This window comes from Mauremys reevesii, linkage group 17, assembly GCF_016161935.1.
Source record: "Mauremys reevesii isolate NIE-2019 linkage group 17, ASM1616193v1, whole genome shotgun sequence".
In the NCBI taxonomy this organism is placed as follows: domain Eukaryota; kingdom Metazoa; phylum Chordata; order Testudines; family Geoemydidae; genus Mauremys; species Mauremys reevesii.
In genome coordinates this window covers 26,597,736-26,612,556 of record NC_052639.1, presented here as the reverse complement: position 1 = coordinate 26,612,556, position 14,821 = coordinate 26,597,736, and the positions used below count along the sequence as shown (strand labels likewise).

Below are 14,821 nucleotides of genomic sequence, written 5' to 3'. Positions count from 1 at the left end.
GGAAAGCCTGGCCCTATGGACGTGGGCTCCCAGGGCTGGCACTGTGGGGCCAAACGGCAACGCAGCCTCTTCTGGGCTTGGGCTGGAACTGGAGCTCTGAAGCCTGGGGAGGAGGGGGCTTCAGAGCCTGGGCTCCAGCCCAAGTCTCCAGGTCTGCACTGCTGTTCCCAGTGCCATAGCCTGAGCCCGAGGTTAGAGAGCCGGCTTTGAGATTGGTTACGGCAGGTTTTAAAATCCCACAGTGTAGAGGTTCTCCTTAGGGCTGGGGCCTGGAGCTGGCTAGCCCCGTCCAACTAGCCCTGCCTGCCATCTCTGGGATGGGCTCTGGGGTACATCAGTGGAACCAGCTGGGTCTGGAGCAGCGCTTCTACCTGGGACATCCTCAGGGCCAAACAGGTGGTATTGGACGTGCCCCACACAGCACATATGGGGCCCACAATGGAAACTGGGTTGAGAAGCACGGGCCTGGAGGAACTGATTGTGCTAGAAAGATCAGCAGGAAGCTGCAGAGATGGAGGAAAGGCTCCTGCAGGGAAGCCCTTGAGAGCAGGCTGAGAGCAGTTTGCTAAGGCAGGGAAGGCCCTGGGATAGCAGGGGAGTTTGGGCTGTGCCCACGGTAAGGTTTGGGGGAAGTCTTTTGTGTGTGTTTCTGAGCTTTAAGGTACTAAACCAGACCTCAGGAAGGCTGGGGTTCCTGGACTTGTCAAAGCCTCTTTCTTCAGATTATGGAGGAGCCAAGATGGGCAACCGAGGTGAGAGGCGGCTTGCAGGGCTGCCAGGAGGGGTTACCTGGGAGGTTGCCACTCATGGATAAATCCATCCTCAACTTTCTGGCATTCTTCCAGGTTGAGACGTCGGGACGTATCTTAATCTGGCTGGACAACGTCTGTCATCCCAGAGCCAGAAAAGCAGCACTGAGGGCCACGGCCTTGCTGGCTCGTTCCCACCCCCAGGACGTGGTTCTGAGCTGTGTGGCACACACGCTGTCCTCGGACAGGTAGGGAGCTGCTCTGTTATCACCTCAGGCCATTATTTCTCTTCCTGCTCCTACCGACAGGCCACAGTCCGGGAAGGGTCCGTCGGGCTCACGCAGTTGGAGGGAGTTTCCTGCTGTGCAGAGAGCTGTCCAGGCTCACCAAGAGGAGATGCCCAGGCCCAGCCACTGAGGAGCCAACCTCCTCCTGCACTCCCCAGGATGGAGACGTGCCAGTTTTCTGGGGAAGTCCAGCACTGTCCTGATTGCTATGGGTCACCCCACTTCCTCTCCCATCCAGTACAGGGCCAATAAATGACTCCACATCCCTGGGTCATGAGGTCTGGCTGCTCCCTATTGTGTGAGAGAAGGCAGAGATGGAAAAGGTCCATGAGGTCCATCTGTCCGTCCGCTGGGGACCAGTGCAGGATTGTTACCTGCAGTCAGATCCCTAGTTATTCCATGGCTGAGGAAGTGGTGAAAAATGCACTCATCTCATGGCGCTGCGCAGCAGAGGTAAATCTCTTCAGACAGAAAGTTCCAGACCTAATTGTTGCAAACTAAATAAATAAATAAATGATCCACACATGACCAGAGCGTAAATGCAGTGCAGCCTGCCTGAGTCTGCAGACAGCCGGCAAGAACAGCTCTGAGAGGGGTGAGTGCCTCTTTCATCTCAATACGTTGTGAACCCTGAGTCCTGCTGGTTATTGCCGATCACTTTGCAGAGTCATCCAGCTGAGGTGTTTATAATACAGTCTCCATGTGCCTAGGGGCCGTGAAACCCAACTGACCTCGCCAGAGGTCAAAACTCCGTCTTTCCTCAGCATCCTCTGCAATGCAGTTCTGCACTGACCATAGACAAATCTGTGTCACATGGGAGAGAGAATTGAAGAGCAGCATGAAAGAAACTGAATTTCTTACCCAGTTCCGTTACCAGAGGAATACAGTGTTGGTTTTCATATTGATTTGAGTGTTTGATTTGTAAACCTTTCAGGTTTGAATTCCTTGAAGCAGCCCCAGTGCTTTCCAGGGTCTGTGCTCAGAAGCTATAGAAACTCGGCAGCGTTGGCACAGAATTTCAGTCAAGCTTCCTGAAGACCTTAAATCCAGGCCATTTGCTCTGGTTTGTCCAACCTAGTTCTCAGTGTCCCCAGGGCTTGACCACCATGTCCGACCTTCCTCACCAAACTTGGAAGTTAAATGACTGGAAGCCTTTTGGATCTGTCTGCAGTCTTCCTGTGCGGATGCCTGGGGGGACCAGGAGCGGTTAGATCAGCAAGAATGGAGAGAAGAGAGGAGGGGATTTCAGTACTAGTTTCCTTCCAGCTCTGTCACACTGGGCAGTACAATCTCCCTGAACCTCTCCTATCAGGGCATGTTCTGAGTCAGTGTCTGACCTGTCCACCACACTGCAGTAGGATTCAGCTGCTAAGAGACACTTGGCCAAATGCTGGGTCTCAGTTACACCCCAAATAGCCAGAGGAACTGCACTGAGGTCAGGCAAGTTCCTCGGGACTGAGCCTAGCGTAACAGAGCAGAATGTTGCACAGTCTGGTGGTCACACTGTGCTGGTCACTGGTGGTCAGATCATGGTCACTGTCCTGGAAACAGCGGTGCTAGCTTCAGGAACAACAACCCATTAGGGGAAAGGAATAAATACAACCTTCTCTGATGGGACTTGCCCTGCCTCAGCCTCCTGCACCAATCGGTGTCTCCTCTCTCAGACGCCTTTCCTGCCTGCTTTCCAAGCCTCTCCTGGGAGGGCAAGAGGTGGCCAAGCAGGAAGGTCTGACTTCTCTTCTGAATCTGCAGATGTGCCATTGAGCTGTGGAAGGCCCTGGGGAAGAACCACAGCCCTCAGGGAGGTGCTGCAGCAGCTGCTGGACAAGCTCCAGCAGAGACACCGGGAGGAGAAGAGCGGCAATGTGTCTCTGGCTGTAAGTGAGGTTTGAGATGTCACTTTGAGAACCCGCAACCGCGGGAGGATAGTGCATCTGTGTGTGTCTGTGAGCTTCACCCTTCTTAGCTTCAGGCCACGGCTCCACTACACAATGAAGCCGACTCATGTAACCTCGGCATACAGCCGCCACAGCAATTTATCCCTTGTGTGTGTCTGCACTTTGCTGCTTGTGTCGGCAGTGCACGCCCTCACCAGAAGCGCTGTCTCGATTGTACGGTCAGGGTGGGGCATTGTGGGAAGGCTCCTGAAAGCCAGTTGACGACGCGACGCTGTGTCTACACTGACACTGCATCGACCTGGACTCTCTGCCACTTGTGGAGGTGGAGTTATGAATTTGGCACCAAGGGGCAGTTCTGCCAATGGGAAGGAAATTCCATAGTTAGGTGATGCTGGGTGAGGGGCCTTGCATTGACATAACTCTGTAATGCAGACCAGGACTTAGTGTGTCCTGGCCACCTCCTAGCAAACCAAAGAGGTGTAAATAAAGCTTCACCCAGGAAAAGTTACTGATCTGAAGCGGTTTATCTGCTGGTGCCCTGACTCTGTATGCCGCTCTAGGTGGCTCTTTAGTGAGCAGGTGCAGTTCGGGTGTCTCTTGGAAGTATCCAGGTTTCTGGCTCTCTAAATTGTGACTAGAAATCTTCCCAGCATGGGATCATGAGATGTCCAGTACTTTGACTGGGCCAGAAACACTGGGTCTACAAGAACAGATCTCCTCAGGATGGTTTCAGCCTGTGCAGTCATGGCTGGAAACCCAAAGCACAGAGTCTGCACCATTAAGCGAAATAATGGGGAATAACATCATCCAGACTCCTCTGACCTTCCGTAGGGCTCCATCCTGCTTCCGTTCCAGGAATGGGTGAAGGTTCAGGACCCTCCAAATGTCTCCTCCTCTCAGGAGCCAATCCTCTTTGTAATAGGCTGGGGAGGAAATGAGACCCGAGAAAAGGACAATAGCGAATGGCAATGGGGGCAGGTGGCAGATTGGGATAGTGGAGTGAAATTCTTTCCCCCCTCCAGGCAATGAGGACCATTTACGAGGTCCTTTTCCTATGGGGATACTGAGAAGCCATCCTGGAAATGTATCCCCAGATGCTCATCCTCTGCGTCAGGCAAGTGCAGTATGTGATGGATCTGCACTTGCCAGGGACCTACATGGCCAGCACGACATCCAGCCCCGAGGAGGGATCCAGCTGCCTCAACCCCCTAAGGTAATGACTGAAAGGAAAAGGAAGAACAGATGTGCTCTGCTAAACACATGTAGGCTGTTCATGGCCATCATTTGTTCGGGTGCTATAGTTAGCCCAGGCTCGCTTACACCAACTAAGGATCTGGCCCCACATGCCCGCTTGAGTCCTGTTACCTGTCACAGTAAAGAATCAAGTATTCAACCGCATTGAGTGATGACATCAACCATCTTAAGAAGCTACAGTGTCACTAACTGGTTACAAACTCAATGAAACTGCAGTGTCGACAGGGCCCATTGGGCAGGGGAGCACCATGATATCACACTGGATCTATCCTCGGGGAGGCTAGCTCCTGCTGTCCATACTGTGTGTGCCAGGGCGTGTGCAGATTTGCCATGATTGGGGCTGATCTCGTTGCCTGACACTGGTATTTTTTGTCTTTAGCACGTCGGTGGAGGCTGTGAAGACTCTTTTTTCCATGCCCGGATACTGGAAGGAATTTGCCAGCATCCAATTTCAGCAGGGTTGGGACATGATAGCCTCACGATATTACTACTCGCAGGGTGTTGGCGTGATTGCAAGGTAGGAGCCCAAAGTTTCCTCTTCAGTGGGTCTCTCTTGGGAATGGGATTTGTGTGAAATGTTCCTCTGTTCCAGGCTGCCATCTCAGCCCAGCAACTAGAGAGGAACTCTCTCCCCTTGATAACCACAAGGGACTTTCTGCTCCATGTTCCAGAGCCATGATCGAGTTTGAGAACCTCAGCTCCCTGCCGCCTTCAGAGAGGCCGTCACCACTGTTCAAAGGGAGAAGGAGGAGGAGCAGAGAAATATCGCCATAACTTTCTGCACTGAGGTGAGATTCATTAGTTGACAGGAGAGCAGCTCAGGCCAGTAAGCTCTGGGCACATTGTCAGCAGCTCAGCAGCCTTCCAGCCAGCTAGCTCCTCTCCGCACATGGATGGTGGTGGGGCATGGCACAGAGAGGGAGGGAGAGACAGGGTGAGATCGCTCCTGGCTGGATGTACCTAGGTGGGATCCTGTGACAAGAGGAGATGTTTCTCCGGTGCCCCAAGGCCATGCTTCTCTCCTCACCTTTCCTGGGGTTCTGCTTTCTTCTGCCCCAGGGTCTCTCCATGGCACTCAGTGGGGCCTGAGATTCCCTTCCCTGGGGGTTTATTTGTGACTTGTGCATTAGTCTAAGTTCTGGGAATGAGCCAACTGAAAGAGCAGCAACTGGCTCCCTACACACCGGAGACGTTGTATGGGAGTAAGTGGCCATTTGGTAAAGATGAGTGTCCAGGGGACAGACCCCACAGGAAGACCTCTGCTCCTCAACCCGATGTTGATTTGGCTCTTTCCAGTTTCTCCAGAGTCCTTCCATTGAGACAATACTGACAAAATCAGAGCTCCAGGCACAGCTCATGGAATGGACCCAAGATAAAAACCCCATTGTACGTCGGCTCAGTCTGCGAGGCCTTGGCAGTATTGTGCTCCAGCCAGAAAAGGTGAGGGGCGTGGATTGCCTGGGGACCGAGGAAGCCGATGTTCATCGAATCGCTCAGCAATGAGAGCGAGATCCCCACACAAGCCTTGTTGTTTAACGCACAGCACTCGAATGTTGGAGGTGCTTTACTGAGCAAATCAAGGCACGACGTGGTCCCTGCTCCCGTGAGCTGACCCCTGATTGCAGATGTGATGCAGTGGGGGAGGCGGGTGAGCAAAGACAAAGGTTACAGTGAGCAGCTGGCAGAGAGTGACAGGAGAATGACTGTGTGCTCATTGGGCGGCTGTGCCAGCCGTGGTGTCTCATAGGTGGGAGTGGATGGGCCAGCATATGCCCCAGGCTGTCATCCAGGGTAGTAATGAGCTGCCTTCTCCATTGCTGCAGGTGCACTCGTTACGGGCCCAGCTGCCAGCGATCATGGACATGTTCTGTGACACGGATAGAGGGCGTGTCATGGGAGCCATGCATCAAGCTGCAGACATCATCTACCTCCTGGATGGGGAGGGGCTTGGCTCCATCTCCCAGGACATTGCAGTCAGCCTTCGCCCCTTCATTGATGACGTAAGGCTGGGAAACACAGGAGAACCCCATTCCTCCCCCCCCCCGCCTGTCTCTGGTGCCCTTGTCTCTCTCTTCCCATCCCCTTCCCTCCCACCCCTCAGCCCTGCCATGAAGCCTCCAAGGTGCCCCTGCCATGGGTGGGGAATCTCCTGCTCAGCCACCTCCTGTCAGAGCTCTTCTCCGCAAACCTCAGCATCAGCGCCATGCTCCCAGCCCCTGCTGCCGCCTGGCCTCGGGAGAGGGGTCCTGGCACTGGGCAGATGACCAGCTGTCTGGAGAACACCGGCCCCCAAAGAGGTGGAGATTCCCAGCAGGAAAGAGGTGGGTCGGGAATCTCCGGCCTCAGGGGCACCAAGGAGCAAAAGAACTGCTGTGTTTTGTAGCAGCACCTCCCTGTAAGGCTCCAGCAGCTGCTCCTCCCTTCCCCAGACCAGTCTCCAGCAGCCTTCCCTCCCTCTCCCTAAGATTCGAGGGGTCTAGGATACTGTGCTCTCCAGACAGAAATTGTGTCTAGGACCCCATGGGGCTGCACTGCCCTGCACAGTGTCTCAGGCCTTGTTCTACACAAGATGTCTATGGCGCTGGCCTGGTGGCCTCACTGCTCCCGCGACCCAAGTCAGTTAACACGGGGGAACCGGAGCAGCGTGCGGATTATGACTCTGTCACGTTATGCTCTGATCCTGCCTGGCTTTAACCGGGCTTCCCACTCCTGTGTGTCATTGCCAGGAGAGGGACAGCGTGCGCGCTCCGCTGCCATTTTACTGCTTGGCAACGTGGTGAGCAGCGTGAAGGACCCGGACAAACCCATCGTGCAGCAGAAGATGATCCACTGCTTGCTCCGCTCCTGCTGCACCTTGAAGACCGGATGAGAGTGTGACACTGGTAAGTGCCACGGTCATTATTTCCTTAAGAGTAAAGAGCCAGAATCTCCTGGGGCCCCCACTCCATTAATGGCCAGAGCCCTTGCCCAAGCAGAGTCTTCTCCTCCCTGCTTCACTCCATGCTGGAGCCCAGTGCCTCATCCATTCTCACAGCACACAGCACAATTGGGAAGAAAAGCCTTCTTCTGGGAAAGAGCCCTGACCCTCTCCTGCAAAGACGGGCCTCAGGCCTTTGGGCTGCTGCATCCAAAGGTTCATAACAAGAGGCAGCAAAAGAAAAGGGAGCACAGATCTGTAAGAGCCCCTTCAGTTCAGGGAGCTGATATCTGCCCACAGCCTTCTGGAAAGTGGGTGCAGCTGCCCTGACTTCTTCCCTGGAGCTCCTGAGAGAACTTCTCCAGGTCCCAGCTTCCCAGAATTCACCGGACGTTGCCCTCTGTTGTTGGGCCAACTGGGATGTGGAGGGAAGCCTGATCTGGGGCCCTTTGGTCCGACTCTTTGGGATCCCAAAGCTGACTCACGCCTCATGCAGTCTCTTTGCACCTAAGGACTGAGCTGTGGAGATCTCTTATGAATCTTTCCAGGGCTGTCCATAGAGGGGCACAGGGCCTGGAACAACACCCCCTACTCTGCCCTAAGCCCCAGCCCCACTCCATCCCTTCCCCCAAGTGCCACCCCCCCTCTTCCCACCCCTGCTCCGCCCCTGCCCCATCCCTATTCCTCCTCCCCAAAGCCCCACCCCATCATTTCCCAAACGACGCTGGGCGCTGGCGAGGTGGGGCATAGCATAGTGGGAGTACTGCGCCTGGCCCCAGCATGGCCCACGTCCTGCGTCCCCCTGAAGTGCGGGGCCCCCCCAAAGCGCAGGGCCCTGGTCAACCGCTCCAAACCATCCAAAGACAGGACGGCTCTGGCTCGCTCCAGCCAATTCCCTCTCCTGAGCACACTCCTGTGTACAACAAATGACAGGAATCTCCTCCACTAGCAGGAAAAGCAGGAGAACAAGTGACGGGAAGGCTCCATGTCCCCAGACTGTCCTCTCTCAGTGAGAACCTCTTGGTCTCACCTTCTCTTGCAGAGATGCAAACTGACGCTCTTCCGCTGCGCAGTGTTTCTCAGGTGGGCTCATTTGAAGACGCTGTTCCGCAGCATGGCCTGGGATGGCTCCACACAGCTCCGGAAGTGTGCCTGGAAGTGCTTGGTAGGTGAATTCCTTGTGCCTTCAGAGTGGTGAATGGGGACTTGAGGGAGACCTTTAACCCCACACCCTGAGTACCCATCCGCTTCCATCGGGTGGCAGGACTCTATTCCAGGCTCTCTGCTGGTTCATTTCTGCAGGAGTTACAATCCCTTCACATTTTTGAAATTTTTCTCCTGAACTGTTAGACCTGCAAACTTTCTGAAAACAAAAGCTGAGGTTCTGGAGAACACAACAGTAACTCCAGAGAGGTGCTGCTATGGCGTATGGGCTCATACTGGCTGCTGCCATGCCCTGGCTCTATGCTTTGGCTTCCTGGACTAGTCCCTGTGGGAAGAACATGTCATTTGTATATTGTGCGTTTCTTCCTTCTTTCTTCCTAGATGCAGAACAACAAGAGCCACATCCCCAAATTCCTGTTCCACGCCTTAGAATACCTGGAAAGCTCACAGACAACAATCAGACATTCTGCAGCCCTGTTCATTGGTAAGCAGAGCGACTTCACTTGAGCTTTTTGACCTGCTTCCTTCAAAGCCCTTTTCTAGACTGCTGCTCTGTTCCTCTCACAGCACCAGAATCTTAAAACTGTGTGTGTGTGTGTGTGTGTGTGTGAGACAGAGAGAGAGAGAGAGAGAGAGATAAACAAGAGAACCAAGATGAGTGGAGCAACATAGCGGTATCGATCGCACCAACTTCCCTGCCCACAACTCCTCTTTGGCTGCGCCTTGGGAAACCAGCATGATGTGAATTCAATCTCCTTTGGAAATCAGTCTCTCAGTGACTTCTAGGCTTCTGATGCTTTATCTAATGTGCTTTGTGAACAGATGTAAGGAATGTATTTAATTTCCCAAGGGCTGTCTTGGGAGAATGGCTGCATCTTTCGCAGTTTTAAGCAAAGGATTTGAAAAGTCATGAGATTCATTGTCTGTCTAGGAAATACTATCCACCATTACTGTGACTTGTTGTCTGAAACAGTGACTGAAGATGGCATCTCCCGCCTGTATGAAGGTAAGGAAATACCTCTGTGTGTTTGTGCCTCTGTGGGAAGTACAGGGTGCAGCACAGGGCCTGAAAACAGTTTGAATGTGTCCTCTCTGTCTAAGGACAGTGTTTAAGGAAGAAGGATGATCACGTGAGCTTTGATCGAGGTGCCACAATATGTGTACGGGAGCAGGGAAATTCCATCCCTAGCTCCTAGAATAGACGTAGCCTTAGAACTGTGTGGGGAGACTGTCTTCATAGAGGTCAGAACATCTCTGAAGGAAGGCCTGACAGAATTGAAAAGGGCTGTTGTTATTATTAAGGGTGGTGGTGGTGATGATGACAATTACCCTCTGTAGGGAAAGATTCATCACTTGCCCTCCCTGTAATGGAGAGATTTCAGGCCAGGGAACCACTCATATCTTGGTTATCAGCTCATAGGAAATTCCTGAGTGCACATTGGGAACATCTTTCCCTGTGACCTCTTAAGGAACGAAGGCCCAGGGCCACATAGGATTTCAGTAGATGTTGTTAGGAGTCTAAATTCCTATGCGGATCTGTGCGTAAATGTTGGATGATTTAACACCTCTGCTTTTCTGTTCCATCCCAAGCAGAGTTGCTCCCACCTGCCTGTGTTTTAGCGTGTGGACGTGCGTATGCTGGGGGAGGGGGAAGTTACGCACGGAATGGGGTCTCTCTCTGTCCAGGGCTATTTTGGGAGTAGCTGAGTTGCTGTTTCTGCCTGCAGACTCTTGGGTAGCTAATAGCATGTGGCAATGGCCATCTGAAGGGGAGGTTTCTAGGCACCAGTCACATCAGCACCATGGGGCTTCCAACCTGCTTCCTCTTTGTTTCAGCTTTTCAGGAAGTGCCTTTGACATGTGACAGGACCACAGGGCACATCCTCAATAGACATTACAAATGGCTGCAGAAGCTTGAAATCTCGTGTCGGGTTCCGCATTCGACTAGGGAACCGGGACCGACACAGAAGACCTCTTTGTCCTGCTATGGTACGTACAACAGCGTCTTTGGAACAGGGACTGAACAACGAGGTGGATATTGGCAGATGACAGACAATTGTGTAGGTCAGTGAGGCGTAGAGAAGACTGTGAAGACGTTGAAAGGATCTAATAAAGCCATGTGACGGGGCAGCACAATGGCAGATGAAAACCAGAGCTGACAAAGTCAGGGCCATACGCATGGAAAGCCCGGAGGTGAACGACTTACATATCGCTGGTGTCAGACACCAGAGCATGGACGGTTGGGCCCAGTGGCTGGAGCCGGGTGGTGGGGCCTAGTGGAGGTCGAGCCGAGGGTTGGAGCTGGAGTGAGGAGCAGCTAGGGCAGGGCCAGGGTGGGATTAATGATTCGCAGCCAACAGGAGCTGTAGGGGGCGGAGCCTACAGGCAAGAGCAGCTCATAGAGTATCACTAGCAGGGTTGGAAGGGACCTCAGGAGGTCATCTAGTCCAACCCCCTCCTCAACGCAGGACCGATCCCCAACTAAATCCCCAAATGGCCGGGGGGGGGGGAGAGGAACGGCAGCGCGCGGAGCCGCCTCGCCCCACCCCAGCCAGGCAGAGCCGGCCCGGCTGGAACGCAGCACACAGGGGCTTTAGCGGCTGTACCACGGGGCCCCCCTTAGCCCTACTCCTTTCATGAGTGCATCACTGCCCCACTTCTGCCCCAGCCCCACACACGGTTACAGGGCAGAACCCTGTAGCTGAACTCTGAAATCTCTCTCACTGTAATGAAGTTACTGCAGAGTCAGGACAACCCCACCTTTGGGCTCCATGTCTGACATCTCTCCCCACTGCACAGAGCCCTACATTCACAGAGCTTCTCGCATGTGATTCCCTCAGTCATCAGAGCCAGGCGGAGAGAGGAGAAAGTCTCCCAGACTCCTCTATCCATTGCCACCCACAGGGTAGCGGAGGTTGTGGGGGTTGGGTGCCTCTTACGCAATGCCAGCTCTCAGGAAGTTACAAAGGAGCATTAGCAAAGTGTGGTGGTTTTGTGCTGTGGAAAACTACCCTGCTGGAAGGTTTTGTTCTTCTGATTTGTGTTCCTGCCCTTTCTCCTCTTACAGACATCTAGAGGCTAACAGGAGCCAACCGAGCCCACCACTGATCACATCTCTTGGGAGACGGCAAAGCAGCTGCTGCATGGGAAGGAGGAGAGAGAAGAGGCAGAGCAGGATGTGCCGGGTGCACCAGTCACACATAACCTCACAGTCTAGGCGGCGGAAGCCAAGCCCTCCCAGCCCTGCCGGACATGCTACAACTGGAGCACCAGTGTGAAAGGGAGCAGCTCAGCTCGGTCTAGGCAGATGCCGCCAATGGAGGATGCACATTGTAGGCTCCAGTCCAGAAGCAGCTGATGCCCCTGACTGCAGAGCCCCAAGGTGCCGAGACCCAACCCCATCCCCGGGTGCCTGCAGACGTGCAAGGGAGCTCGGAGTCACTGGGAGATTCCCACGCCGGGAGCCCAGAGACCCCCAGCCCATGTCCTAGAGACATCTCGTAGGAAGTAACCTGGGAGAACTAGCCATCGCCATGGTGACTGACGTCAGATGTTCTGGCTGGATCCCCACTGACTCAGTGCCGAACACATTGGCCATGGACAAGGCCCTGGGGTAGGACCCGGGGGGGGAGTAACAAGGGCCTGGGTCCCCCTACCCCGGCCACCATCCATCCTTGGGTGGCAGCCCACCTCCCCAATGTGCCACTAGACTGCACAGCCCCAAGAGGAGGGGCGGCCATCTTGTCTCTGAACTCTCAGCCAGACAGCCCTGTGCTGAAGGGCAGCGATATTGACTCTGCCCGTTGGGCCACACAGCACTGAGGGAGAGAGCAGCCATATTGTCTGGAGCCATCGGGCCACAGGCGTGAGAGACAGGATAGCGGCACGGACACTGGTCTCTGGGCCACACAGCCCTGCCGGAGAGGGAGGGCGGCCGCACGGACTCTGGTCGTTGGGCCACACAGCCCCGACGGAGAGGGCGGCCGCACGGACTCTGGTCGTTGGGCCCCACAGCCCCGACGGAGAGGGCGGCCGCACGGACTCTGGTCGTTGGGGCCCACAGCCCCGACGGAGAGGGCTGCCACACGGACTCTGGTCGGTGGGCCACAGAGCCCAGACGGGGAGGGCGGCCGCGACGGACTCTGGTCGTTGGGCCACAGCCCCGACGGAGCGGGCGGCCACACGGACTCTGGTCGTTGGGCCACAGCCCGACGGAGAGGGCGCCACACGGACTCTGGTCGTTGGGTCACACGCCCCGACGGAGAGGGCGGCCGCACGGACTCTGGTCGTTGGGTCACACGGCCCCGACGGAGAGGGCGGCCCCACGGACTCTGGTCGTAGGGACACACGGCCCCGACGGAGAGGGCTGCCACACGGACTCTGGTCGTTGGGTCACACGGCCCCGACAGAGAGGGCGGCCGCACGGACTCTGGTCATTGGGCCACGCAGCCCCGACGGAGAGGGCGGCCGCACGGACTCTGGTCGTTGGGCCACACAGCCCCGACGGAGAGGGCGGCCGCACGGACTCTGGTCGTTGGGCCACGCAGCCCCGACGGAGAGGGCGGCCCCACGGACTCTGGTCGTTGGGTCACACGGCCCCGACGGAGAGGGCAGCCACACGGACTCTGGTCGTTGGGCCACGCAGCCCCGACGGAGAGGGCGGCCACACGGACTCTGGTCGTTGGGCCACACAGCCCCGACGGAGAGGGCGGCCGCACGGACTCTGGTCGTTGGGCCACACAGCCCCGACGGAGAGGGCGGCTGTACGGACTCTGGTCTCTGGCCCCACAGCCCCGCCGGAGAGGGCGGCCGCACGGACTCTGTTCTCTGGGCCACACAGCCCCGACGGAGAGGGCGGCCACACGGACTCTGGTCATTGGGCCCCACAGCCCCGACGGAGAGGGCGGCCACACGGACTCTGGTCGTTGGGCCACGCAGCCCCGACGGAGCGGGCGGCCACACGGACTCTGGTCATTGGGCCCCACAGCTCCGACGGAGCGGGCGGCCACACGGACTCTGGTCTCTGGGCCACACAGCCCTGAGGGGGAGGGCGGCCGCACGGACTCTGGTCGTTGGGCCACACAGCCCTGAGGGGGAGGGCAGCCATTTTGACTGTGGCCATTAGGTCAAACCACACTGAGGCTAAGGGCAGTTATTTGTTCCAGCCAAGGGACCTCGCCCCTTCACCCCTAAGGCATCACTGTCTGTCACCAGGAGAATGACCCCATGACATAAGACTTTCGGGGTCAAGATGCAAACGTGAGCAGAAGCAAGGAGTGGCATGTGACCCTCTAAGAGCTCCTCCCACTCCTCCCCAATCTGGGGTATTTTATCGCCATCGATCTACCTCAGGAATGGATCTGAGCAACGGGGGAAAGTTCTGGGGCAGAGTGACCCATCCGGAAGTGGGTCATGTAACCCCTCCAAGGACTCACCCCAGTTGGGGTGGGCCTCATCCCCTTAGGACCAACCAGAGAGGGGATTTCACCAGATAGGTGAAAGTGCCATGGTGGGGTGACCTGCCCATAAGAGGGGCCCATCACCCCTCCATGAAATCCCCCCACCGTCCTCTACTAATCGATCAGGGTTTCACACTCATCCCTTAGGCCATCCCAGAAGGGAAACGTACCGATCAGAATAGGTAGTGCCCGAAGGCCTAGGCCAGAAGCCGCCGATCTCCGGAGCTCCATGTTTGCGTGACTGGCAGCATCGTCCTGGAAGTCGCAACCCAACACTGCGGGAAGAGGCCGTCTGTTCCAAGGATGTGTTTTGCAGAAATCATGGCCTCGACCTTCGGGCTATATCTGTTCTGATTGGTACATGTTTCCCTTCTGTGATGGCCCAAGGTGGGTTGAAACCGTCGCCAATTGGTAGAGGGTGGTGTGAGGGCTTTTTAGATGGCCCATGTGATCCTGTTGCGGGCAGGTCACTCCGCCACATTACTTCCGTGTTTGGTCAAATCCTCTCGGGTGGTCCTACAGGGCTGACACCCACTTCAATTGGTAGAGGACAGGGGGAGGAGTTCTCAGAGGGGATACACAACCCCCTTCTGGATGGGTCACCCTGTCCCAGAACATCCCCTGATCGGTCAAATCCAGTCTCCAGGTTGTAAAATGCTAGTTGCCCCTGCCAAATTTTAGTAAAAGAAGGGAAGAAAGGCATGTACCTTTATGCTATCTATAAGGTGGCCATCTTGGACTTGGGAAAAGAATGTGGTGACCTTATCCCATGTGCTCTATTATTTTGGGTGGGGAAGCACACTCCCACGCACGGATTGAATCCGCGGAGATAGGGTCTAACATCCAGGCAGAGACGACGCAAAGAGGGATAGGGAGGGGTTTTAGTTAGGTCTACTCACCCGTTCCTATGTCTCTCATCGAAGTCCGTCCCTGATGTCCAATGTCAAGAGAGCAGCAGCCATCCACCACTGTCCTTGCAAGAGAAGAGAGAGAACATCAACATTACCTCAGGGGTGTAACTGTTTGGGAGAGTGGAGCATTTCCAGAGTTAAAGTTTTGTTAATCTGCCCCTTCTCTGTCCTATCCTAGCCCT

The 14,821-nt window shown here is 55.5% G+C and overlaps 1 protein-coding gene and 1 long non-coding RNA gene across 2 annotated transcripts; both read left to right on the top strand.

The window, feature by feature from the left end:
• The first annotated feature begins 4,920 nt into the window (after positions 1-4,920).
• LOC120384983 (maestro heat-like repeat-containing protein family member 6) lies at positions 4,921-6,968 on the top strand. Its single transcript, XM_039504079.1, has 4 exons — positions 4,921-4,976; positions 5,485-5,628; positions 6,012-6,188; positions 6,915-6,968. Exons 2-4 carry the CDS (start codon positions 5,545-5,547, stop codon positions 6,966-6,968), a joined length of 315 nt encoding a protein of 104 aa, XP_039360013.1. The 5' UTR covers positions 4,921-4,976; positions 5,485-5,544.
• An 80-nt stretch (positions 6,969-7,048) lies between these two features.
• Positions 7,049-8,710, top strand: LOC120385163. The gene is made up of 3 exons (XR_005589312.1): positions 7,049-7,070; positions 8,148-8,270; positions 8,651-8,710. It is a non-coding gene; the product is annotated as an uncharacterized LOC120385163 (long non-coding RNA).
• The last annotated feature ends 6,111 nt before the right edge of the window (positions 8,711-14,821 follow it).

What these genes read in the sequence shown, in the direction of transcription:
- LOC120384983 (XM_039504079.1), top strand. Translation starts at nt 5,545, where the DNA reads ATGGAATGGACCCAAGATAAAAACCCCATTGTACGTCGGCTCAGTCTG. An exon ending in TTGTGCTCCAGCCAGAAAAG is followed by an intron (nt 5,629 to 6,011) that starts GTGAGGGGCGTG and finishes CCATTGCTGCAG; the next exon opens with GTGCACTCGTTACGGGCCCA. An exon ending in TTCGCCCCTTCATTGATGAC is followed by an intron (nt 6,189 to 6,914) that starts GTAAGGCTGGGA and finishes TGTCATTGCCAG; the next exon opens with GAGAGGGACAGCGTGCGCGC.